The following is a 27967-nucleotide window of genomic DNA, read 5'->3' as shown; positions in this document are numbered from 1 at the left end:
TCGAGAAGAAAGCTTCCCAGTTATAAATAATGGTCTTACAGCTGAGTATTTTTGAAAGGCACCATACTCCAGAGACCCACATCATACAATGCAGCACAGAGTACTGAGCTCTCCCCGAAGCGCAAATGATCACATTCTTTAACTGCCTAAGCCAACCTGAAACCATGCTGATTGGCCACCTTTTGCGCTCTCCGGGGAGGGGGGAGCAGAAGAATCTACTAACTGAGCTGCGTACACTTGGCAAAGTGATACAATTTTAGTTCCATCTTCCTTCTTTCCTCATGGATTCTAGTGCTCCAGTAGCTATCTACCCCAAATTATAGATAACAGCAGAAATAGTATGAGCAGTTTACTATTGATCAATTTTGTTCAATACACAGGACTCTTGTCTTACTTCAATAACAAATTGGATGATACTCTTAGCTAGTCAAGCTGCGGAGCAGAAAATTGTAGACTACTGCCCAAACCCTCTGCCGGTTTAACTTAAAACAAAAACTCACTTCATATACACGGGTGAAAAGGAAGCCTCAGCCCAGCAGAGAAACTGCCCAAGCACATCAATCACAATCGAGTAGAAATTTTACTTTTAAAGGACAGAGGATTTGCTGACGCTCTCATAAGACGCCTACCCGGTTATTCTCTAGGAGCAGTAGACTTGGGAGTAATATTCGCATTGGTGGTGATGCCCACATGTATGCAGTCCTTCCAAAGGGTACTTGCATTTTATTGCCCCTCATCACCAGAATTTTCATCCAAATACGTTTGAAGGACTTGTGCCACAAGACGACTAACACTAGTGCCTTTGATATCTGAAAGGTTCTTCATGCTGTGGAAAAGATCCTTTTCTAATTTAACTCTGCCTGCTGACTTCACTCCCTTGTCAGGCTCTGCCCATTTGGAGATGTAATCCTGCAGTTGCTCAAAACCCTGGAACTCATAACAAAGAGAGCACATAATAAGTAAACAACTAAGTAACCTTCTGCCTCTAGAACTTAAAACTGCTTTCAAGGAGGACTGCGAGAAAGAGAGCTATGAAGTGAAGTGCTCACTACCCAAACGAACATCAAATGTATATGCCCAAAGTAATTGTATGACAGAGTTCTACACTGACCACAACGAGCTCTCTTTGCATGAAACTCGATAAGGATCCACCACAAATAATATTGACTCACTCAAGGTACCCGCACCATGCGCGCTCACACAGCATGCCAAGCATAACACGAGTAGCAAAGCCTAAAATTGCAGCTCCCACAGATAAACATGCAAGCTAAAACCAAAGAGTAATTTTACAGTGCTAAGAAGGCAACTCACCTCTCTGATTGCGTAGTCTCCAAAAGATTCTCCAGCCAAACGTTTCAACTTCCAGGCATGAAATAATGGTGTAAGAGCGTTCTCAAAATCTTGAATTTTGACTTTTTCCATGAATACTTGAGCCAGTCGAGTCTGATTTGTTGTTCCTCCAAGCCATATCTAGCAGAGCAAGCCAGACAGTTTCAATCCATATAGACAAGACTTATACAACGAAGTGGACAAAACAGATAAATGGAGGTTACAATTGGCATTGACACTATGAGAACAATAGTTAATGCGGACTTGGCAACCCTTGTCCGAATAAAATCTGTCGTTCTGTTTAGGCTAGTGAACAGCAAAAACATAAACCTCATGCCCCTATCACTGTTGTACTAGAGTATCTCACCTAGGATCATACGCTCACTCCAACACAATGTACTTCATTGTGAAACACGATGGAATAAAGCAATAAATAGGAAAGGAAACCTGATAGCTATTTGGTCCATCACCAACAAAGCCCAGCTCTGCCATATATGGCCTTGCACACCCATTGGGGCAACCAGTAACTCTAACAACAATACTGTCTGAGATTTTCAAGCCAACCTGAAAGTGAGAAGAAGCATACATGAGAAGAAGACAAAAATACCTAGTCTACTATACGTAAAAAGCTTTGAGAGGAACAAAGACAATCTTGACACACCCCAAAACAAGGCAAATACCTTGTCTAACATTTTTCGAATGCGACGCAAGATGTCAGGTGCACCTCGTTCTGCCTCTGTTATGGCAAGAGGACAGAGAGGCAAGGCTGGGCAAGCCATTCCAGTTATATTGAGAGGATCAACCCACCGAGGATGCTGCAAGACACGAAATTTTTTACAGTATCTCATGTGGAAAGCCTTGAGCTAACATGGCAAAAAAGAAACCTACCAGTAATCCTCCTTGGCGAAGGGACCGAGAAATTTCTTGCCTCCAGCCAGCTCGCACATCACAGAGAATCATGTTTTGATTTGCAGTAAGACGGACGCTCAAATCATGTTTTTCAATAATCTCTCTCAGCACTTTCTTAGCTGTCTCCTTAATCCTCCCATTTTCAACATGTATACCGATGAAATGGCGGCCATCACCCTACAAACAGAAGATATTTGACAAAACATTAATAGAACAGAATCACCTTACTCGGGCTTTACATTTTCTTATTTCTCCAGCCGAAGTGCATGCCTGTTCATGCCAGCCCAAATAACTTTTGAATTCCCATGGTGGGAGTTCTTGAAAAGGTTCAATCTGCTTCCCATAATATTGCTCTACCACCTTGCGGAATTTCTCAATACCCCATTCATGAACAAGGTATTTCATGCGAGACATCCTTCTATCATCACGTCTTCCATAATCCCTTTGAGTAGCGACAATCGCCTTCACTACATACAAAACATCCTCTTTTGGGACATATCCTAAAGGTTCAGCCAACCTTGGAAATGTATGTTCCATCCTATGAGTCCTCCCCATACCCCCACCAACCTGTCAGAAAAATGAAACTCAGAATCTCTCTCTCTCTCTCTCTCTCTCTCTCTCTCTCTCTCTCCATGAAAAGAGGCTGATTCTATTACTTGAAAATCTCCAACGGCTTTGGTCAAGTCGATGATAGACATGATGCTACAACAAGAGGCGCAACGCACTACCTTGGAGCGCGAGCACGACGAATGAAGGTTAGCCTTTGAGCGTGAGCGTGAGTGTGAGCAAGGGCGCTTGGTGGCCAAAGAAAGACGAGCAGCCTTGGAGTCAAAGCGTGAGGCGCAAAGAGACCAATGCATGCAAGAGTTGCTCCTACAGGTACTTACCTCAAAGCCCGAACCGGTCAAAGATGTTGGTAGTTCATCAAAGTAGCTCAAGCAGAGATTCGGGCTCCAACAACCCTGTCACTGAGAAGTTGACGTTCAATAGACGGTAAGATGGATGCTACGATTATTCATTCTTGGTTGCATCAATTTAATGCTTACTTTGTGACAACTAAGAAGATAGAAAATAGCAAGGTTTTGACGGCAACCATGTACCTTGCCGTTGATGCCATTAATTGGTACCACGCATTGCAAGAGGCACAGTTGACCACGCACCTAGAGGAAGCCGACGAAGGCGCGTCCCTTTCCTTCAATTGGGCAGACTTCCAAGCAGTGTGACATGAAACGTTTCGGGGTTTCGTGCGTTTCAGGGTTTCGAGGTTTCTGAAACGTTTCGTTTCGGAGGTCAGAGAGAGCGAAACATAGGTTTCGTTTTACATGTATGTACCTATAATTATACATTGAATATACATGCAAATTCACCTGTCAAGACATGTGAAATACCAAAATCTAGATGTGAAACTTGAGTCACGAGTGAATAGGTAAGAGCTGAAATTGAAATACCTAGCCAAGCCAAAACCATGATAAATTACAACAGCAAAACAAATAACAATGTCTAAGAATCATGACTCAAATCACACCAACAGTTCCTAATACATGATTTGAATCTTGAGTCCTGACCAAAAGACCAATAATACATGAGCTTAGTTTTGGCCATACTACATAAACTGCCCAAATATCAATAAGAAACTAGATAGAGTCCTCCTCATAAGGCTTTGTAATGGGTTTAAAAATCCTAAAACACCCGTTTTGGGTAAGCAGGTCAAAAGGGGAGAATAAAAAAAACATCGTCCCGTTTCGCCTGTTTCGCTGAAACATTTCCGCCGTTTCACCATTTCGGAATTTCAGAGAGCCGAAACGCGTTTTTATGTCACACTGCTTCCAAGACAAGCTCAAGGCGCAGTTTATGCCAGCACAGTACGTAGCATGGTTGAAGGACGATTAGCGTAGTCTCAAGCAAATTGGTATGCCAGTTATGTCTTTCTCTAATTGTGTTTTGCAGCTCGGCACCCAATTACGCAAATCGGATGATGAGCGCAAGGAGGCATTCCTTTATGGATTGAACGAGTATATCAAGTATGATGTCGAGGTACTCGATCCCATCAATCTCAGCAAGGCACAAGAGATGAAGCACAATAAGGGAAAGCCTAAGGAGGACAAGTCTTCTCAAAGTATCTCTCAAACTCCTCAAAACGGTAAGAACGGTAAGAATGGTAAGAACGGTAACTCTTCTAACCAATTTCCAACAGTCTTTCGGAAAAGAACACTCAAAATGAATCTAAGGGTAAAGATAACACACTTGCTAAACCTAAGCTCACCCCAGATGAAAAAGCTACACAAGGAATCATAGGAGGATACATCACGACAGAAGAACAAGTCATTTATTCTAAGGAAGGTCGTTGTTATCACTGTCACATCAAGGGTCATAAAAAAAAAAACATGTCCTAAGATTGAATCTAACAAATCTAAAAAACCCACAGAACCCACATCCTCTGTTAATGCCATAAATAAGAACAATCGGGTGTCCCAAGTTTCTCATGATCCTATCATAGATGAGTCTCTCATGAAGTGTTATGGCCATATGAATGGTCAACACATGGTGGTCTTGTTTGATTCTGGTAGTATGCATGATGCGATTAGTGACTCTCTTGTCAAAAGAGCCTGCTTGGAGATTCGCAAGACATCTCCTTTCGAGGTGTCGGGCTTCGCTCCCGATATGGACTCTCATTACAGGAGAGTGCCTTGATGTGTTATTCACGATTCAACGAGTGTCCTTCCGCAGAAAATTTGTAGTGTCTCCTCTTCGAGATCATATATGATTCTAGGCATTCGATGGTTTCGTGAGCATAACCCTCTCATTGATTGGGCGGACAATACTTTCACTTTCAATGCCAAAAGTGACTCTCCCATTATCATTCCTGGGGAGGAAGTTGTTCATTCTTCACCTCTCATTTCTAATGTGCAGGCGAAGCTTAAAAAGAAAAGGGAGAAGGAGACTCTCTCAATCCTCTCTTCTCTAAAGCACGACACACATGATTTGCATGATAAAGATGTGTTTATTCACAAAGATGATGATTTGCATGATAAAGATATGATTGTTCACAAGGATGATGGTTTAGTGGATGCTTTTTCTAGTGAAGCTAACCTCGTTGCAAATACGTTCAATCACAAAGAACCAATCTTGGCTCTCGAGCCTAGGTCCAAGGAAACCACTCAAGAAGTATTATGTGTTCGCATGATTAGTCAGCACGCATTGTTCGAGTGTTTCATTTGTGACGGTTTCTTGTATTTTCGTCACCGTCTTTATGTGTTCCCTTTCCACATGCATGCCATATTGTACCCTGCACATGATTCACTCATGGATGAGCACGGATGTATGCGGATTTCTATCGAAAAGAACAAAAGTTTGCATGACACAATCTCAGAAAGAGCACAAGCAAGATTGACCATCAAGCATCGGCATTTTCATTGTGATTTGCCACAGTTGATAGATGTAGATCAGAAAGTCGAGATTCCACCCCATTATTTCCGTGTGTTTGATAAACAGTTTGGCACTCCCTCACTTGGTTCATCTCAATTGCATGCACAGTCATTTAGAAAGCATAGTGTTTTTCCAATCACTCTACATGGAATGGGTATGTTCATGATTTTTTGGAAGTGGTTTTAGGAATTTTCCTCCTCGAGATTCTTGAAGAAGGTGGACCTACATCCATAGACGCAGTTGGACCATTGAAGCAGCCACAGATCCCTTTGTGCTTTCGGCGCGGTCCAAAGAAGCAAGCGTTGTAGACCTTTATGAAGTTCAAGTATCGCACGACCCACGCATCACCCTGGGCCAGCGAAGAGTCCTTCCCAAGATTCCAGACATTGTTGGCGATCTCCCCCAACGCCATACAGTTCGGTACCAGTACCTCAGTTTACAAAGGAGGAGATGTCTCGTGCACATCTAACCCTATGTGCATGTGGACAAGCTACTTCGGGTCTAGGGTTCACGTCAACTTAGGAAGTGTTCGTGCACCTTTGTGAGCCTGTGCGTAGGCCGTGCATGTCCAGGCACTTAGAGTAGTTGCATATCCTCTAGTTACACACACCATGATCATCAGCATTACAGTCAGTAGCCATCATGAGCATTTTTTCAATGCACAGAACCCAAATCCCTATTTTAGCCATTTTTCACTTATTATTAATAAGTGACTTTGTTGGGAAATTCGGTAGGACAAATTTGCTAAGTTAATGTAAAAGAAACCAGGCAGTCACTCAGTAGAAGCAGAAGAAACTGAGAGAGCACAAGCAGACTCTGCAACAGGCCCTCTAGTGTTTCTCCTCAGCAAGACCAGCGTTTTTTCATCAAGAACCATCGCTCTCACCGCCAGATCTTTCAGCATTCAGCGTTTGCACATCAACCTACACCGTGTTTGCAGATCAGCTCTTAGACCAGCGTTTTGAACAAGCCAGCATCAGCGTTTTCTGTCAATCTGAACCAGCGTTTTTCAGCAGGCTGATCTAGCATTTTCAGCAGATTGAACCAGCGTTTTTCAGCAGGGAGAATCCAGCGTTTTCAGTCCAGAAGCATTAGCGTTTTCAGCCCAGATAGAGCAGCATTTTCAGCCATTCAAGTCAGCGTTTTCAGCCAGTCATCAGCGTCGTCGTCGCCGCCATCGTCCCCAACTTAAACCATCATTGCATCATAGCATCAAGAACTTGCATCAGCACCTTTGTACCAGATTTGTGCAATCAATAGCATAGACTTCTTCGCCATCGAGAGAGAGGCCCTTGGAGGGGGTTTGACAACAGTCTAGTGTCGTATTCTTCTCTCTATCTCTCTCTCAGTCTCAGCACCTTCATTCACAACGTCCTTTCACTTTCTTTGTGATCATTTGCACTCTCTCGTTATATGAGAATTATGTGTTCACATGATTGATACGCACACATTGTTCGAGTGTTTCATTCGTGATCGTTTCCTATATTTTAGTCAGCGTCTTTATGTGATCCCTTTTCCTAGGCATGACATATTGTACGTTGAGCACGTTTCACTCATGGATGAGCACGAATGTACGCGGATTTTTCATGAAAAGCTGAAAAGTATGCATGTAAGGAAGTCACATTCCATGTCTCTTCCTTGGCATGACACATTCGTAGAAAGAGCACATGAAAGTATGAGCACCAAACGCAGGCATTTCCGTTGTGAATTGCCACAGGTGATTGCTTTAGATCAGAAGAGAAAGATTCGAACTCATTGTTTGTGTGTGTGTGGTGACCGGGTTAGCACTCCATTTCTTTGTTCATCTACATTGCATGCACAGTGTTTGAGGAAGACAAGATTTTTTCCACTCACTTTACATGGAATGGGTATGTTCATGTTTTTGTGTTGGAAGTGGTTTCAGGAATTTTCAGCCATGGAGATTCTTGAAGAAGAAGGAAGCGTGACTCTAGACGAAGTTGAAGCATTGAAGGAGCCACAGAAAACTTTGTGTCGCTTTCGGCGCGGCCCAAAGAAGCAAGCGTTGCAGACCTTCATGAAGTTCAAGTACCACACGACCCACACATCAGAGTGGGCCGACGAAGAGTCCCTTTTAGGATTCCAGATGCTATTGGCGATCTCCCTCGACACCATACAGTTCGGTACAAGTACCTCACTTTGAAAAAGAGGGGATGTCACGTAACACATCCAACCCTATGTGTCCGTGGACAAGCTACAGCATGATCAGGGTTCAGTCAGTCCAGATTTAGCAGTGATCTGGCACTTTTGTGAGTCTATTTGTAAACCATGCATGCTCATTCCCGTCGTCCGTCACCGACATAGCCTCGAGTTGCATCAATCCATGCATCATCATTGTACCCATTTGTGCAATCAATAGTAGACCACTCTCGCCGACGAGAGTGGGGCCTTCGGAGGAGGGTTTTACAACGTCTTTGGTGTCGTATCTCTCTTCTCTCTCTATCTCTCAAATCTCATACACTTGCACGCACAGTGTCCATTCACTTTGTTTGTGATCATAGCATTCTCTCATTAAGAACGGAAGGCTCTACCTTCCATAAGAACAAAAGGAACCTTGAGCACAGTTCGGAGCACTCATCTTGAGCAAAGCGCAACATTCATTCCGCTGCACCTTACAATATCTTAAAGGAAAAGATGATTTCAAGTCCAGTCATTGTTTTGCCAGATCTCAGGAAGTCATTTGTCGTCCAGTGTGACGCTTGTGGCAGTAGCATTGGTGCAGTGCTAATGCAAGATGGCAAGGTAGTAGCCTATGAGAGCAGAATCTTGCAAGGGCCAGAGATGACCATGCAGGTCTATGAAAAAGAGTTACTGGCTGTGATTCATGCGCTCTTAAGTTGGAAACACTACCTGCTAGGTGCTGATTTTGTTGTCCAAACAGATCATCAAACCTTGCGATACTTTCTGACACAATCAAAGCTATCGGAAAAGCATATGCGATGGGAAACATTCTTTCCATGTTTCACTTCCAGATTGTGCATGTGGAAGGCAAGAAGAATGTTGTGGCTGATGCGTTATCAAGAAAGCCACAAATTTCAGCTGTGTCAATTGCTTATCATCATGAGCTTGATGACATGAAGGAATTGTATGCGAATGACGAAGATTTTGCAAGGATCTTCGAACAGTTACAGGAAGGACAATGTCATGAGCACTACCTCCTCAAAGATGGTTTTATGATGATGCATGGCTGACTCTGTGTCACTAGGCCATTGCGACATAAGGTCATGGTAGAGTCATGTCCCACCGTATGAGGGGCATCGTGGTATAGATGCTACAATGAAAGCGGTTGAGACATTCTTTTATTGGCCTACCTTGAGGAGAGATGTGGATGCCTTTGTGCGAGCATGCGTGATTTGCCAAAAGGTCAAGGTTGACAAGCAAAAGGCACCAGGTCTGTTACAGCCCTTGCCGATTCCAGATAAACCATGGGAAAGCATAGCTATGGAATTTATCTTTGATCTTCCAAGAACACAAGGATTGATGGAATTTGGACCATTATTTGCAGATTTGCAAGGTCATTTCATTCTTGTTAGGAAGAAGATAAAACCAGATCAGATGGCATGTCTCTTTGTGTACAATATCGTTAAGTACCATGGTATGCCATAGTCGATTGTCAATGACCGTGACCCACGGATAACAAGTCTATTCTGGAGAGGCATATTTGAGAATATGGGCACTACACTTAAGTTCTCATTGCCGTTTCATCCACAGACAGATGGGCAGTCAGAAGAGGCAAATTCTATTGTCTTGGATTTGCTTAAGTGCTATGTGTCAGAGCACAAGGCGAAGTGGGAGCAGTATTTGTCGTTGGTTGAGTAAGCGTACAATAATACAGTGCATTCTTCAACAAGCCAAGCACCTTTTGAAATTGTCGAAGGTCATGTGAAAGTTCCTCCCCTTTTGCATACCAAGGAATAGATCTTTCAGGCAGATCAATATGTACAGAATATGGACGAAATGTACCAGAAGATAAAGGATGCCCTTGAAAGGACACAGGCAAAGCAAAAGAAAGCTACTGATCTCCACGGTCCGGAATTGCTGTTTTCACTTGGTGATTAGGTACTGTTGCGGTTTGAAAAGGCGCGCTTAAAGAAGCGAAAAGGTAAAGAAAGTCTCTTTACAAAGCTTGGTATGCGTTACTATGGGCCTTTTCAACGAACAGAGAAAATCAATTATGTCAGTTATAGGTTGAAATTGCTTGAGAACTAGAAGATTCATGTTCCAATGGTGATTGATGGTCAGACGACCCGTGTGAGTGCCATGGAAGCATCTCCTAAAATTTAGGGAGCTGCTATTTTGGACCAGAAAAAGTGTTTGCGTCATTAGCTCTGGAATGTCAAGGGGAACATTTTATTACCCTGCCGCAAAGTCAATTGGGCAACCGGTCGGGAGATTTTTAGGTGGCAACCCCGAAATGGAAAAATGCGTGTAATTTTGCCAAGTGGTATATTTCTGTGCACTTTCCTCATGCAAGAGAAGGTAGCGCTGAATTTATAGCTGGGAGGCTCATTTTCGAGTTCTCTATCATAGGTTAAGAGCTATGGAGTGCTTTCTTTCCCTCTTATGTACAGTGCGGTGCCAAGAGAGATGCCCTGCACGCTACACTGCTCTCTCTCTCCCCTACAAGCAGTTATGTTATGCCTCTCAAGTGGGCTTCTCATTTGACCAATGTACAACTGTGGGGATTTATGCTTTTGTGCCGAGGCAAGAACCTCTCTGAACAGGAACGGGTGTAGCTAACTGCTAGACCAAAGCACGCACCGGTGAGGGTGATAACCTCACCACTGTCACAAAAATACGGAAGCGTAGACTGACGTTTAATTGCACTTCAAATGCTCAAGAGAATTAGAGAGAGAGAGAAAGCTTGACACTTCATTGGGGACCAGAAGATGGGCTGGTCCCCCCCCATAAAGAGAATATTTTTATTACTAAGGGAGAATCTTTATAAGCACAGGAACGGAGCGAAAGCCCGTCCTCTATTCTTTCTTGGCCTTTTTCTGCTTCTGACTGAGAGAGTAGCAGAACTGCTCTCTGACTACTGAGAGGATCTATCCTCTTCTGCGAGATTTTGGGAAGCTCTCGTAGGGGAGAGTCTACCTTCCACAAAACTCATCGGAAGCTCTCACGAATGAGGGTCTATCTTCCGCTAACTGTGCCACTTTGGACGTAATCATTCCTGCAATTAACCAACCACAGAAACATGCAAAACACACACACACACGCTTGCTGTAATTTTCTGCACATAACTAGAAATTGTTACCTGAGCGTGTTCCAATGCCAAATTGGAGGTCCTTTTCGCGATGGAAATGCTCCAAACTTGGTGTATGTGTAGAGTAGGTGTCACCAGCGTGTGACTAATATCTATCCTTTTTGTTGATTTCTTTTTTATTATCTATTTACTTTCACTTTTTGGAAACACCCCTCGGGAAATCTAACTGCCCTGCATTGCATAGCTAGTGTGGAACTCTCCAGAGGGAGTCCAGGCCTGAGGGCAAGAGAGCACTAAGGTTGGATAAGGACTATGGTTAGCTAAGTGGGGTCATTGACTAGGCAAACCGAATCCTTTGCTACAGAGCCTACATTTCAGTTCTTGATGTAGCCGTAGTGTACAAAGAGGGTCGGATGACCTAGACAGATACAATGGCAGTATCTCCTAAAATTTAGGGAACTGCTATTTTGGGACCTGAAAATGTGTTGGCGTCATTACCTCCGGAATGACAAGGGGAAGATTTTCTTACTCTGCCGTGAAGTCAACTGGGCAACCGGTTGGGAGATTTTTAGGCGGCAACCCCGAAACGGGAAAATGCTTGTAAATGTGCCAAGTGGCACATTCTGCTGCAGTTTCTAATGCAAGAGAGAGTTGGCGCTGAATTTGAAGAGAGGAGGGGCTGTTTTGCAGAAATTGTCACAGGTTAAGAGCTATGGAGTGCTTGCTTTCCCTCTTATGCACAGTGCGGTGCCAGGAGTGATGCCCTGCACGCTACGCACTGCCCTCTCTCTCCCCTTTGGCAGTATGTTATGCCCCTCTAGTGGGTTCTTCATTTGACCAATGTACAGTTGTGTGGGTTCATGCGCGATTGCCGAGGCAAGAGCCTCTTGCACAGGTACTGGATTAGCTAGCGGCTAATCCCCCGCAGGTACAGGTGAATTCGGAGAGGTTTCACGCCAGAAATCTCGTCTGATTCAAAGGGCAAGTAGCCCTACAGGTGCGGGAGCTCGAGGACTTGCTAAGGATGCGACCGGCACGCGAAATGGAGCCCGAAACAGTGAATTACAGCCTGCTGTGTATTTTTGCAGGTTTAGGGTTTTGGCCCTAAACGGACCCTAATACCCCCAGGAGGTTCGGGGACGCAAGGGGACCGTTGTACAGGTGATCTGGCGCATTTTCGGGGCTGAAAACAGAGAATTCAGTGTGCTGCAGATTCTCACCAGGTTTTGCAAAGTGCCCGTATGCATCGGGAAAGTCATTTAATGCGTGGGAATACTGACCGTGAAGGGTTCTAGTACAGTTATGCTGCCGAAATCAGGCCAGAACAGTCAAAATTCAGCCAAGGTTGTGCGGGGCAGCTTGGAAAGAACCACAACGTTTATTCCCTCTTTTAAACAATAAAGAAATACCGAAAGGGGCGCCTAAGTTAGGGGCCAATCTGGTGTCGGTCTTCTCATACAGGTGCATTCTAGCATCTGTATCCCATTCCCCTCTCTTGTGTCACTATAGCACAGGTATAATAGACGACTAATAATGGGTGAAAGCTAAATCAAGGTTTAAAGTAAAGTCTACCGCCCTTTTTGGATTGCACAGGCCGGTTTCATGGTTCCATCGATGGGATTAAATCACTTTTTCCCATAGAAGTGAGCCTTGGTTAGTTTAGGCTTGAAGACACAGGGGATCATAGACCAGACACAGGGAATTGCAATTATGGCTGACAAACCAGATGATGTGACTGAAGAGGTTTCCTCTTCACAGGGTCAACAGACACATGATGTGGGTGAGTCCTCAAGACCACCACAGACGGATGATGATATATTCAGGACCTAGTTGGCTACTGCTGTGGCTATGTTCACACAAGTAATGCAGAACCCGAGGTTTTTAGCCTTTCTGCAACCTCCTGTTCTGTCTCAGCAAGTTGGGTCACTGGATCATATTCAAAAGCCTGTTAAGGCTCGAGCACACGTGATTCATACCGCACAGTCAATGGAAACACCTGTACACTTGACGGAGAACATGCAGTCTCCACAACCTATGCCTAAGGTGCAAGAACAGGTGGCTGAGATGCCAGTCTTTCAGGCTGTACCAGTTCAGCCTGCCACCTTTCAGCAGCCTATAGCTGGTTCTAATGGGCAGGGAAGCAACCTACAGGCTATGCAACAAGTCTTCCCACCACCTTCAGTACACCCTGGCTATTTTGGAGGTGGATCGGTATTCCAGAGCATGGTTGGTCATGCACCTGGAAATCAGTTTTACACGCCAGGAACAGTGTTCGGGAGTGCTCAAACGATGATGCCTAACCCCATGTATGGTGTCATGGGCATGCTACCAGGGTTTCAGAGCACTCAGGGCCAATATGGGATGCCACAGGCAAATTTTGGTATGGCTGGAATTACAAATCAGCAGCCAAATATGGCATTTCCAGGTCAAGTTAATAGCGGCCAAGGAACACAGATAACCCTAATAGTGTTCCCATGTTTCAGTCACTTCCATATGACAATTTAACGCCGCTAGAGAGGCCAACTCCGTACAAAGAAGGTGGCAAAGGTGTGACATTCACGACCTTTACAGAGTTTGATGATAGGAAGAAGGCTCTTTCATTCCTCCAGCAGCTTGACAAGGCCTATGCAGGGGGAAACTTTACAGAGGCTTCAAAGGTCCGCAAGGCAGCCACTTTCTTGACAGGGAATGCGGGACAATGGTGGACAACTTTATTGCTGCAAGGGCAAGCTCCGTCCACATGGATTTACTTCAAGCAGATTTTTGCAGCAGCATGGTTATCTGATGACTTTGAAGCAGATGTCATGACAGAATGGCACCAACTTAATGCTGCCACTTGCAGAAATCTGGATGATTACAATCGGAAGTTTTGGAAAGCTCTACTTCCAGTAACTTCCTACAGGTTTGTGCCATTGACAGAACAGATTGAAAAATACTATTGTGGCCTACCTAAAGGATTGAGAAAGTACTGTACGAAGACAAAAGTCACTACTTTGACGCAGCTCATCGAGGTAGCAAACACTAGCAATGGTTTGCTCAAGGGAGAAGATTGTGAATTTAACACTGGCGTCAAGGCAAGATCAGGCAAGAAAAATTCAGCCAAGAAGCACGTTCCCAATGAGGCTCCTAAAGGGACTCAGGAGTCAGCCAACGCAGGGAAAGATAAAGCTACGGCTGAATCAGAAAAGGGACCAGCGAAGAAATGGAAAAGACGTTTTCCTCGCAAGTCTGAAGAGCAAAAGAAGGTCCTGAGGACAGAGAACAAATGCTTTATTTGTGAGCAACCTGGCCACATTGCTTACAATTGTCCTACAAAGAAAAGGCCAGCTGATTCTGATGACAAGGAAGACAAGAAAGGAAAGAAGCCCATGGCTGGTCTAGTGCCAGATATGGTGGGCGACAAGCCAAATTCAGATGCAAGTGAGCTTTGCAGAGCATGGGGAAAGGTCAGGGATCAAACAGTGCTTATCTTCTTTGATCCAGGTGCCAAAGCCAACTTCATTTCCCCAGAATTGGCTTCAAAGTTGGGAATCAGACCTGAAGAGATGGGGTATACAGCAGAGGCAGGTTTGGCATATCCTGGCCATACAGAGGCTGTGACACCCATCATTGGAAAATTGCGCCTACATATCCAATCCTATGTAGATGCTGAAGAATTTTACATCATGCCACTGGACGGATGTGATGTGTTGCTAGGTATTCCTTGGTTGTTTCGTGTACAGGGAATCATGGATGCCTACAACAAAAAGATCACTGTACAGAGCAGGGGAAAGACTCACATTCTGGATGTAAAGCTTAAAGGGGAGTCTATTCCCACTGTATCAGCTTCTGCTATTACTTCTGTAATGAAAAAGCATCTTTCTGCTACTTGGTTTTTGCACGTGAAGTGTCATATTGTGATGAATCAAATTTATCTGTGCTAGATAAAGAAAGGTCAATATTTTTACAACAGTATAGTGACTGTTTTTCCGATTCATTACCGTCTCAATTACTGCCAGAGAGACCCGAGGACCATGCGATAGATTTGGTGCCAGGCAGTAGTCCACCAAATAAGCCTCCGTACAGGGTTAGTGCGGCTCAGCAGAAAGAGATAATGGGCCAAGTACAGGAGCTGTTAGAAAAGGGGCTGATTCAGCCCAGTTCATCTCCATTCTATTCTCCACTGTTGTTGGTGCAGAAAAAGGATGGCTCATGGCGTATGTGCATAGACTACTGTGCACTGAACAAGAATACCATCAAGAATAGGTTCCCTACACCTAGAATTGATGATATTATGGACAAATTAGAAGGAGCAGCTATGTTTAGCAAGATAGATCTAAAGAGTGGGTACCATCAGATCCGCATTAGATCAGAGGATGTGCACAAGACTGCTTTTAGAACGACGTTTGGCCTTTACGAATTTTTAGTCATGCCCTTTGGTCTCACAAATGCTCCTACTACGGTCAATAGGATGATGGACAGAATTTTTCGTCCACAGCAGCAGTTTGTTGGAACATTCTTTGATGACATGATAGTCTACTCAAAGAATGAAGAGGAGCATAGGCATCACTTGGCCATTGTGTTCAAAGAGCTACGCAGTCATAGGTTGCTCATCAATGCAAAGTAAAGTGAGTTTTTTCTGGAAGAGATTCACTTTCTGGGACACATTGTCTCAAAGGATGGTGTCAGAATGGATCCTGCAAAAGTTGAAGCGATCAAGTCATGGCCAAATTTGAAGACGGTGCATGATGTCCGAAGCTTCTTGGGACTATGCTCCTATTACAGAAGGTTTATCCGAAATTTCGCTCAGATTGCTTCAGCTTTACATGCTCTTCAAAAGAAGGCAGTCACCTTTAGATGGACACAGAAAGAGATTTCAGCTTTTAATCTCTTAAAGGAAAAGATGACTTCGGATCCAGTCATTGTGTTGCCAGATCTTAGGAAGTCATTTGTGGTCCAGTGTGATGCCTGTGGTAGTAGCATTGGTGCAGTGCTAATGCAAGATGGCAGGGTAGTAGCCTATGAGAGCAGAATTTTGCAAGGGCCAGAGATGACCATGCAGGTCTATGAGAAAGAGTTACTGGCTGTGATTCATGCGCTCTTAAGTTGGAAACGCTACCTGCTAGATGCAGACTTCGTTGTCCAAACGGACCATCAGACCTTGCGATACTTCTTGACACAAACAAAGTTATCTGAGAAGCATATGCGATGGGCAAATATTTTGTCCATGTTCCATTTTCAGATTGTGCATGTGGAAGGCAAGAAGAACGTTGTGGCTGATGCCTTGTCTATGAAGCCACAAATTTCAACTGTGTCAATTCCTTATCATCATGAACTTGATGATATGAGAGAACAGTATGAAAAGATGAAGATTTTGCAAGGGTCTTCGAGCAGCTAATGCAAGGACAACGTCATGAACACTATCTTCTCAAAGATGGGTTAATGATGATGCATGGCAGATTGTGTGTCACAAAGCCATTGCGACGCAAAGTGATGGAAGAGAGTCATGTCCCACCGTATGCAGGGCATCGTGGTATCGATGCTACAGTTAAAGCGGTTGAGACATTCTTCTATTGGCCTACATTGAGAAGAGATGTAGATGTTTGTGTGAGAATGCCTAATATGCCAAAAGGTCAAGTTTGACAGGCAAAAGGCACCAGGGTTATTGCAACCACTACCTATTCCAGATAAACCATAGGAAAGTATTGCTATGGATTTTATCTTTGATCTTCCGAGAACGCAGACAGGAAACGATGGTATTTGGACCATCATTTGCAGATTCAGCAAACAGGCTCATTTTATTCCTGTCAGGAAGAAGATAAAGCCAGATCAGATGGCACGCTTGTTTATGAGCAATATTTTCAAGTATCATGGCATGCCACAGTCGATTGTTAGCGACCGTGATCCACGCATGACAACTTTGTTCTGGAGAGGCTTGTTTGAGAATATGGGCACCACGCTCAAATTCTCTTCGTCATTTCATCCTCAAACAGATGGGCAATCAGAAGAGGCAAATTCTACTGTCCTAGATCTGCTGAAGTGCTATGTGTCAGAGCATAAAGGAAAGTGGGAGCAGTATTTGCCATTGGTGGAGTATGCATACAATAATACAGTGCATTCATCAACTGGCAAGGCACCCTTTGAGATAGTTGAAGGTGGCAAGAAAGTTCCTCCCATACTGCATACAAAGGACAAGATATTTGAAGCAGATAAGTATATTCAAGACATGGATGAAATGTACAAGAAGGTCAAAGTGGCCTTAGAAAAGACTCGGGCAAAGCAAAAGAAAGCAGCTGATCGTCACCGTCGTGAAGTGGTATATTCACTTGGTGATTGGGTGCTTTTACGCTTTGAAAAGGCAAGGTTAAAGAAGATGAAGGGCAAGGAAAGATTGTTTCCAAAGCTCAGCATGCGTTTCTATGGGCCTTTTCAAGTGTGCGACATAATCAGTGATGTTGCATATAGGCTGAAATTGCCTGACAGTTGGAAGATTCACAATGCGTTTCATGTGAGTCTTCTCAGACCCTATGTGGGTGATGTGCCAGAAGATATGCCAGCTGAAGATCAGTCGGAAGTCGAGGAACTTGACGAGATCTTGGTCCCTAAACAGATTTTGGCACACAAAGAAAGGAAAGTGAAAGGCAAGGTTGCTAGGCGTTACTTGGTAAAGTTCAGAAACTATCCACCAATGGATGCTAAGTGGATGGAAGAAGGTGAACTTGCAGAGTCACCAATTGTGTTATCACTTTACCTGGAAGCCTTCGATTTGCAACCTACCTTGACCCCTTGAGTTTCAAAGCTACATGGATTGTCAGTGTGACAATGGCTTCTGAAACAAATGATGTACATGGTATTTAAAGTGAGCTCAAATCAAATACCTGTTACATGAATGTTAGAGCTCTACGGATTGTCAGTTTGGCAATTGCTCTTATGGAATGTCCAAAAGTTTGGTTAGTGCTATAGAAGTGAGTATTTCTTGTGAGTTTGTCAAGGATACAGTAATTGCTTCTATTAAAGAATACATGTGTAACTGCATTCTTAAACTGTCGGTTTGGGTATGCTCGAAAGTGTTACGGGATCCAACGTGTACTATAAGACAGTGGCAAAATGTGCAGCTACCATTTTGTCATTGGAAAGTTAGTGACTCAAAGCAATGGCAGAGTGTGCAGCTACCACTATGTCATTGGGACAGGGTTCACACGCAGGCAATACATGAGTCGACAAGGTGTTGAATACACCACGGTTGACAATAAGCATGTATGTGTCGTACATGTGTCGACAGGTGTTGAATACATCAGTGTTGACTAGGAGCATACATGACATAGATGCAAACGAGGACGTTTGAGATTTCAAGAGGGGGGTATGTCACCAGCGTGTGACTACTATCTATCCTTTTTGTTGATTTCTTTCTTATTATCTATTTACTTTCACTTTTTGGAAACACCCCTCGGGAAATCTAACTGCCCTGCATTGCATAGCTAGTGTGGAATTGTCCAGAGGGAGTCCATGCCTGAGGGCAAGAGAGCACTAAGGTTGGACAAGGACTATGGTTAGCTAACTGGGGTCATTGACTAGCCAAAGCGAATCCTTTGCTACAGAGACTACATTTCAATTCTGGATGTGGCCGTAGTGTACAAAGAGGGTCGGATGACCTAGACAGATACAATGGCAGTATCTCCTAAAATTTAGGGAACTGCTATTTTGGGACCTGAAAATGTGTTGGCGTCATTACCTCCGGAATGACAAGGGGAAGATTTTCTTACTCTGCCGTGAAGTCAACTGGGCAACCGGTTGGGAGATTTTTAGGCGGCAACCCCGAAACGGGAAAATGCTTGTAAATGTGCCAAGTGGCACATTCTGCTGCAGTTTCTAATGCAAGAGAGAGTTGGCGCTGAATTTGAAGAGAGGAGGGGCTGTTTTGCAGAAATTGTCACAGGTTAAGAGCTATGGAGTGCTTGCTTTCCCTCTTATGCACAGTGCGGTGCCAGGAGTGATGCCCTGCACGCTACGCACTGCCCTCTCTCTCCCCTTTGGCAGTATGTTATGCCCCTCTAGTGGGCTCTTCATTTGACCAATGTACAGTTGTGTGGGTTCATGCACGATTGCCGAGGCAAGAGCCTCTTGCACAGGTACTGGATTAGCTAGCGGCTAATCCCCCGCAGGTACAGGTGAATTCGGAGAGGTTTCACGCCAGAAATCTCGTCCGATTCAAAGGGCAAGTAGCCCTACAGGTGCGGGAGCTCGAGGACTTGCTAAGGATGCGACCGGCACGCGAAATGGAGCCCGAAACAGTGAATTACAGCCTGCTGTGTATTTTTGCAGGTTTAGGGTTTTGGCCCTAAACGGACCCTAATACCCCCCTGAGGTTCGGGGACGCAAGGGGACCGCTGTACAGGTGATCTGGGGCATGTTCGGGGCTGAAAACAGAGAATTCAGCGTGCTGTAGATTCTCGCCAGGTTTTGCAAAGTGCCCGTATGCGTCGGGAAAGTCATTTAATGCGTGGGAATACTGACCGTGAAGGGTTCTAGTACAGTTATGCTGCCGAAATCAGGCCAGAACAGTCAAAATTCAGCCAAGGTTGTGCGGGGCAGCTTGGAAAGAACCACAGCGTTTATTCCCTCTTTTAAACAATAAAGAAATACCGAAAGGGGCGCCTAAGTTAGGGGCCAATCTGGTGTCGGTCTTCTCATACAGGTGCATTCTAGCATCTGTATCCCATTCCCCTCTCTTGTGTCACTATAGCGCAGGTATAATAGATGACTAATAATGGGTGAAAGCTAAATCAAGGTTTAAAGTAAAGTCTACCGCCCTTTTTGGATTGAACAGGCCGGTTTCAGTAGGTAGTGGGGAATGAGATTCTATCAAGACTTTGCTGAAATTCACCCTAATACAAGTGATTAGGGGCTGGGAATTTGCAGCAGATAGACAAGGAAGAAAGAGAGTTTTCTACTACTTTACGCAATGAAACTTCTCCCAAAGCTTCAAGCAACCATGAGACTCGAGAGGCCTTGTTCTAGGTGATGGGTGCTCAGAGGCTCCACATACACCACAAGGTGTTGCTCTCAAGCTTCAATGGAGAGCTTCACTGCGTAGAGGATGGTCAACTGGGGGGGGGGGGGGGGGGTAGTGCACTGCCAACCTGGCAAGAGGGGGAGGGGCTGCTCTCTTATAGCCTCCCAGAAGAGGGGGCGCTAGCATGAAGAGAGGGAGTGAGAGGGAGAGAGAGAGAGAGAGAGAGAGAGAGAGAGAGAGAGAGATTGCATGGGAAAGTGTGCCAAGTGGCACACTTACTTTTAAACCATTCAACTTTTGACTTTAAAAATCCTATGCTAGTTAATGAAATGTGCAATTAAGTGCACAACTACACATAGATGCAACAAATGAAAACTTTATCTGCTCCCTAGTGCATTGCCGATCCAGCAATGCTCTGGCATTACCTGTTCGCACTTGTCCGGCCATTTGGTCCAGCGCAAATCATTTAAGAATACTTTTAACTAACTTATCCTAAGGCCGTAAAATAATCAGGCCTTAGGGTTATTATTCTAAGGACCCCATCTCATTCCTGTGCTTGCACTAGCGCGCGTAATTTTCTGAGCCTGAAATCTGAGACTACTATCTACCCCTTCAGTGAAGACCCGATTTCCCAATCGCTAGGGCTTCAGGGTATTTTCTACTAGGGTCTCCCTGAGGTGCACTGGCCCAAACTTGGGCGCACCTGAGGCCCCAGAACTGCTAAATCTATTCTGATGTGCACACAACTAATTAGATAATTCTTTTCTCGTAAATAAATTAATTATTTACAAAGTCTGACATAGTTACAACAGAAGTGCATTTTCAGCGTTGCGTATTCGCTGAAATTGGACTGTTTTGCAGCCGTCATAATGCCGGGAGCATTGGGAACAGCGCCCCACTGTTAGACGACAATTCGGGGGCTGTTTAGGGCTGAAAACAGAGGAAAAACCAGTAATTACAGCGTGCTGTAATTACTGTTTTTGCGTAGGAAACAAGGGGTCTATGCTATTGGAAACGAGTCAGAGCTTGGGAAATTGTCCAGGGCAAGTTTTGGGGCCGTTATGCTGCCGAAATTTTTCCTGCACATGTACCATCTAGCTGGATGCACATGAAAGTCTCAAGGACTTAGATTTTATAGCTTATTCCTCATTCCTGAAGAGTAATAAAGAAAGTTATGCTGCCGAAATTTTGCATGCACATGTACCATCTAGTTGAATGCACATGAAAGTCTCAAGGACTTAGGTTTTATAGCTTATTCCTCATTCATGTTGAGTAATGAAGAAATACCCGAAGGGGCGCAAACCTTTGGGGCCTACAGGTGTCACTATCTGCTTGGGAGCATTCTAGCTTCCTGGCCATGCATTTGTTTTGAAGTGTAATTCCAGTCTCTGTTACAAGTTCCTTTTGAGTCATTGCTTTGTATCGTAAAGTCCAAGTGTTAAAGATCGGGTGAAAGCTAAAGTCCACCACTCTACGGGCCGGTTTCAGAGTGAATCGTGTTATTGTAGGCAAATTCCACCAAAGGCAAAAACTTTTCCCATTGAGTTTTCTGATCCGAGATGTAAAACTTCAATAAAACCAGTACGACTGAATTTGCAATTTCTGATTGCCCATCTGTCTGTAAGTGGAAAGATGACGAGAACTGCAACCGCGTGCCAATGTTCTCCCAAATAGCCTTCCAAAACAAACTCGTGAATCTGGGATCTCTGTCGGAGACAACTGCCTGAGGCATGCCATGTAATCTGAAGATCTGGGCCACAAAAAGTCTCGCTAAGTGATCTGGCTTGATTGTCTTCTTCATTGGAATGAAAAAAGCTTGCTTGCTAAATCTGTCAATAACTATCCAGATACCATCGTGCCCACTCTGTATTCTCGGGAGATCAAAAATGAAATCCATTGCAATACTTTCCCAAGGGCGGGTGGGTATGGGTAAAGGTTGTAACAATCCCTGTGCTTTATGCCTATCAAACTTGCCCTTCAGGTATACCAAGCAACTGCGTACAAAATCGTCCACGTCCTTCTTGAGTCTCGGCTAATAGAAGTATCTCTCCACACCTTTCAAGGTGGTGGCAATGCCGCGGTGACCCGTAAATGGACAATGGCATTCGGTTCAAACCTTTTTCCTCAACGGCTGTGTAACGCACATCGTTTTCTTCATCAAGTAGCCATCCCGAATCAAATATCCCGCTACTAGCTCCCCATTCCGTATCCGAGTGAAAATATCTGCAAAATCTGTATCTGTGGCATACTGATCGACCCAATTTCCCAACAAAGTCACTTATTAATTATAAGTGAAAAATGGCTAAAATAGGAAAAATAGGTCTATGCACTGTATAAATGCTCTTGATGCGTTCTCATGGTAATCTGATGATCATGCTGTGTGCAACCAAAGGATATGCATCTACTCTAAGTGCCTGGACATGCACGGTCTGCGCACAGACTCACAAAAGTGCCAGAACACTTTCTAAGCTAGGTTGACTGAACCCTTGTCATGAAGTAGCTTGTCCACATACACATAGGGTTAAATGTGCACGTGACATGTCAATTCCGGCCTTGAAAACAATCGGCTCTCGTAGGCAATGACATGGCCTTCTTGCATTAAGACCACACCACAAGCATCACAATATACTTCGAATGACTTCTGCAAATCCGGCAAAATCAAAACTCGTCCTGTAGTCAATTTCTCTTTCAATGTCTGAAAGGCAGTCACCTCTGTGGGTCCCCACAAGAAAGGGACTCCTTTCTGTGTCAAAATATGCAAAGGGGAAGCAACCTCAGCAAACTTTCTAATGAACCGCCGGTAGTACGAACATAAGCCCAAGAAGCTTCTAACTTCATGGACGTTCTTCAAATCGGGCCAATCACGGATAGTCTCTATCTTGGTCAGGTCCATCTACTTCACTTTTCTTTGCATTAATCACCAACTTGTGATCCCGCAATGCTTGAAAGACCTGTAGCAGATTTTCTCTATGTTCTGCCTCATCCTTGGAGAAGACAATAATGTCATCGAAGAAAGTGCAAACAAAAGATCTGTACTCTCTGAAAATCCTGTCCATCACTCGGTTAAAAGTCGTTGGAGCATTGGTAAGCTCAAAAGGCATCACCAAAAACTTGAATAAACCAAATGTCGTCCGAAAAGCTGTCTTGTGGAAATCTCCCGACGCAATTCGGAGCTGATGATATCCGCTCTTCAAATTGATCCTCCTGAAACAAGAGGATCCTTGTAGTCGGTCTAGAATATCATCGATCCTAGGAATCAGAAATCTGTTCTTGATGGTGATTTTGTTGTCGTGCTTTTTGGCTTTGTTGGTTGCATCAAAAAGCTGGGTAATCCGTGTATCAACCACCTCTTCTAATTCTTGCTCTGTAAACATCCTCGGAGTAGGAGGTTTCTTAAGTGCCGGTTTGAGGGGTGGTTCTCTCGCCTTACACCACTGTGAGAGCATTTTGTCGAAGGATGTCTGCGTCAAAAATTTTGCAAATTTGGGATCCTTCGCAAGATTGATCATCATCTTTGTCGCATTGTCAACCAATCGTCCACGCTCCATCTCTTCAATCTCCGCCTGAGTAGGCCGAGGCGGGCCGTACTCCTCGTGAGAATCTTCTTCGTGATCTCTTCCCGCATCCCCAGATGCAAAGGAAGTCAATTGATCTCTGTTTGAATCCATAAGTGTCGCGAAAAAAAGGATCGGATTTCCCAGTAGAAGAGAAATCAGCCGCGCTCTGATACTCTGTAACAAACTTGGACACTCCAAGTCAAGATTCTACCGCGACACAACAGAGATTCACTTCAAAACAGTTCACAATTCACAATTGATTCGACACGGCCTGGCGGAGTTCCGTGCCTAGAGATATTGGCCCCAAAGACTGGCGCCCCTTTCGGTATTTTTTTGGTATTAATCTGTAACTCAAAGTACAAGGAGTGGGAGGGGTCTCACTCTCAGACTCTGTGTCCAGATGCTCTGAGAAGTGGGAGCCCAACCACCTACTTATTGGTTTACAAGGGATGCCAAAGCAGAGCCCCAAAAGCTATCATCTTTTAAAAATAACCTTAAAATAAATCAAAGCTTCTCAAAACATTGCGTAGACTTTTCCTTGCGCAAAAGCTAAAAATCCGTACAACTGCCACTTTTTACGGCACGATTTGCGGAATTGCCGTACGGTCCTGCCACGTCAGCAGCTTGCGGGATTTTGCCACATCAGCACTTTTTGCATAATTGCCGGGAGCTGTCCATACCGGGGAGGGTGTGTGTATCTACTGCCCATAGCATGCACATGCCACATCACCCATTTGTGACAATTTCCTCCTAACTATGGATATTCCCTTTCTAATACACCCGTCACCCACCTTGTGACGCATCAAGAATACCCATCACCTAGTCCTTTCCTACTGAACTTACGGTACAATCTCCTTCACGATGCTCTATGTGACCCATCCTATGACGCATCAGAGATGTCCGTTCCCGGATGGTCGGATACTTCTTCCCGATGCTCCCTGTCACCCATCCAATGCGACGCGTCGGAATTACCCGTTCCTGGTGGCCTTACAGATATTCCCTTTCCCACTACTCACGTCATTACTCTGAATGACGCACTAGGGATACTCTACACTTGGATATCTCTAGTGAGAAGAACCCTCTCACTTAAAATTCCAATAACTCATTTAGAATTATTTTTCCTTGGTTTTCCAAGCGAGAAAACCCTCTCACTTATAAATCCAATAATTCATTTAGAATTATTTTTGTGTCAGATAAAGCCAATTTAGTAACAAAAACTCAAGTGGAGTCTGCCCACCCTACAACAAACCATAAAGTCTAGAGATCCAAGAAGTTTGGCTGTTTTCTAGTGGAGATACATGACATAGAGAGACTGTTGGCACCTATAACAGTACCAGAGGGTGGCAAGCAATCACAACTTACAAGCTGCTTCCAAAGGACCACTAACCTACCACCACCCTAGTCACAAACACAACTAGGGGTCACCCTCCAGCAGGTTGAGACGGTCAGAGCTAGGAGACTGTCCCAAGCTCTAAGATATAGAGCTCCGAGACTCCATCACATATAGATCTACAAGATCTGTATTGACTACCACCGACCCAAGAGAGGTTTGCTCAAATGTTGGCAGACCCAGCCACAATCATACATGCAGCCCTTACACCACACCCACCCATGTACGAGATCTTACACCGCCAGATGGACATATGATGGAGCTGCAAGTCAGCTTGATGCACTTCATGACTGTACTTCCCCAAGCATATAGAAAACACCCATAACCCCCATAGATAGAGCTCCAAGTTCCAACCCCCCACCTCCCCCCTCATATACCATGTATTTTTGCATCCTAGCCTCCCAGGGATCATCCACTCCCCCCCCCCAACCACAGGACCACATCTTGTTACTTTGTATTTTTGTCCGTTCCCAAAAGATGCAGGATACACACCCGTATATATTTGATTTTGTCTCACAGGCTGACTTCAGCCTCTAATAAGGATCTTTCATTCTTTCTATCTTTCTCTTGCTCTCATTCCAGATCCTTTGACTATTTCTAACAAACTCTGATCTATCATTCCTTGTAGCAGATCTCTCTCTCCACCGAGATCGGCCTACCTACATTGAGAGATATTTCTCCATTAACACAGATCTCCCTCTCTAGTGTCTATTCCAGGAAAGAAGCCACCAATAATTCAAAAGAACCATCCATAATGCAAAGGAAGGGGAATGGCTCTCTATGGAACATAAGGAATGTGCTTAAGTGACTGTTAGATCCAATCTATTCTTTTTCCAGTGCACCTGACATGAACTTCTTGTTAGCTAATTTGCCCAAAACCACTGAAGAACTACGTGCATAACATCAATTCTCGTAAGCCTGGCATCAAAGTTAACAACCAAAATGTTCTCAAGGTCACCTTAAGACTCTATGTAGGCTGTGAATGTTACATAGAGAATCAGTAGCATGATTAAACTCCTGAATAGCACCCCACTCAACATTGACTCTCTTGACGACAAGTGAATGCATGAACAATGATCATCCATGACCCAGTTAAGAGTTGATATACAAACCACCTAAAACAAAATAGGGGACGTAAAACTTCGATTTGAAAGTAAATTGATTTTAAAATGTACCAAAAAAGGGAGCAGAGAAGTAGAAGATAATACGTACGTAGATATCAAAGCCTTTCGGTTCCCCACCATCATCACATAGCACAACAAGCCCAATGTCATTAGTCAAGACGTCCACTGAATTATCTGTTGGTACTGTTACAGCTACCTTGAACTTTCGTGGAAGGAATTGTGTGCCATAGATTGGTTCTGGGGAGCCTTCAAAATTAGTGCCATGGGAATTGTCATTCAAAGCCTCTATGACATCAGGTGGGTCTGCTGACATGATCTTCTCCCCATCTACCCACAAGTCGTAGTAGGAGCCGGCCTGGGGAGCCAAAAGAGCGGCCATTTTGTCAGCAGTTTCTTGCGCAAACAAGTAATCTTTCCTCACAAAAGGAGCTGGAGGAGCCAAGACATTGCGATTCAAATCACCGCAGGCACCCAATGTCGAGCCCATATTTTTAATAATTGTGCTCATGACAGTCTTTAGATTATGTTTCAGAACTCCATGAAGCTGAAATGTCTGTCGTGTGGTCAACCGCAAAGTTCCAATGCCAAACTGGTCAGCAAGCTCATCCATAACCAGGTATAGTCTATTTGAAACCTTTCCCGATGGTTGTTTAGTCCTCAGCATGAATTGGTAAGACTTTCCCCCTGCCCTGTCTTCCCTGTTGTCTTGCTGATAGCTGCCATGGAACTTGATCAGTTGGACTGCCGCCTCATTAATATTAGGAGCCTCAGTTTCCAGCTCTTCCTTCAAAGGAAATCGTAGATAGTTGCTCTGTTCTTTAAAAATCTCTACCTTGCTGCGTTTTACTGGCAGAGAAGTCGGTGGCTTGACTGGCTGCCAAACAACAAAGAGTCAATTGGTAACATCATCACAACAGTTGGAAAAAAAGACTTGACGTTTTAGAATTTCCCTTCCCAAGTTCTCGAAGACACCTCCATTGACATGAAATAGCAAGAGTGCATACCAGCATTTAAACTCAAAAGGCTAAATTTTCAGAAAGGCTCAAGATAGCTTCAAACTGCACCTGGCTTGGGTGTTTTGGCTGTGTAAGGTGGCGGTTTGTAGTGTTATAGCTTTTGAATCAACTTCTTTTGTTGAGTCAGACACTTCACAAAGACATAGATGTCTCCGCCCAAGGTCTAGATTTACTTGTCGTTTGAATTGTGCAATCAGTTGTGCGTTTTCAGTAAAGTAAAGAGGGAGATGAGGAACACACAGAACAAATTTCTGGGTGAATGGGTACAAAGATGGTGCACAACTAGCCTTATAACGCCATTGACATGAGAATTGAGTCACATACAAGTAGATTTGCACTATTTGCATTATTCAGTAACCAACTTAGAAAATTCGGAACCATACTGCGGCTACTGCTTTCACACATGGAACGTTGTTTAAGTGGCTGTGTTTTCTGCCTTCCAAACCAGGTACAGCACAAGGACCCTTGACTCCTTTCAAGCCTTCAAAAGTTGCAAAAGCCGGGGTTAACACAGTGGCACGCCCGAAGCCTGCTCCTTGTGTGCCTCCAATTGTCGATATGTGTGAAAGCCCAGCTCCAGAAATCTCCATTTCAATTTTCGTTTCCAATGCAGAAAGTAGATTTTCTGTTCCAAGTCAAATAATGTATCAAATACGCAAGAAAGCTGGAGCCTGGAATGGTAACGGGTGCTTACAGGAATCAACGCTAAAAACCGGACCTTGCCTGGGCAAACCTTTTCGGGCACCTTGCAATTGCAGACGGGCACTCCACGATTAGAGAGAACCCGCTTCAGAAACTTGGTCAAGAAGACGCTACAGGGCTTATGCAGAGTTCCAATCGAAAAAGAATTTGGGCAGAACACCAAAACCCTAGACAAGGTGGAGCCTAGAGCTACACGTCCATCCCTTCTCAATCAGACGAGCAGCAAAAGGAGAAAGAATTCAAATACCTCCTCAATGACTCTCAGCATTGCCCTCTTTTCGAAACTCTATGATTC

General features: G+C 44.3%; 1 protein-coding gene across 3 annotated transcripts; it reads right to left on the bottom strand.

The window, feature by feature from the left end:
* Positions 1–27967, bottom strand: LOC147462010 (sulfite reductase [ferredoxin], chloroplastic-like). 3 transcript variants are annotated; one of them, XM_086509484.1, is made up of 9 exons: positions 27665–27967; positions 27354–27595; positions 26043–26828; positions 2509–2805; positions 2218–2415; positions 2010–2144; positions 1777–1893; positions 1312–1470; positions 1–927 (listed from the first exon to the last, which is right to left on the bottom strand). In XM_086509484.1, exons 2-9 carry the CDS (start codon positions 27558–27560, stop codon positions 724–726), a joined length of 2103 nt encoding a protein of 700 aa, XP_086365610.1. In that variant the 5' UTR covers positions 27561–27595; positions 27665–27967; the 3' UTR covers positions 1–723. The 3 variants fall into 3 exon arrangements, with proteins under 3 accessions (XP_086365610.1, XP_086365608.1, XP_086365609.1); XM_086509482.1 differs by having other exon boundaries at positions 27689–27967; XM_086509483.1 differs by having other exon boundaries at positions 27694–27967.

Source organism: Adiantum capillus-veneris, chromosome 3 (genome assembly GCF_014529385.1).
Source record: "Adiantum capillus-veneris isolate H3 chromosome 3, ASM1452938v2, whole genome shotgun sequence".
NCBI lineage: Eukaryota > Viridiplantae > Streptophyta > Polypodiopsida > Polypodiales > Pteridaceae > Adiantum > Adiantum capillus-veneris.
Note: the sequence above shows the minus strand (reverse complement) of the source record. Positions and strands in the feature narration are given on the sequence as shown.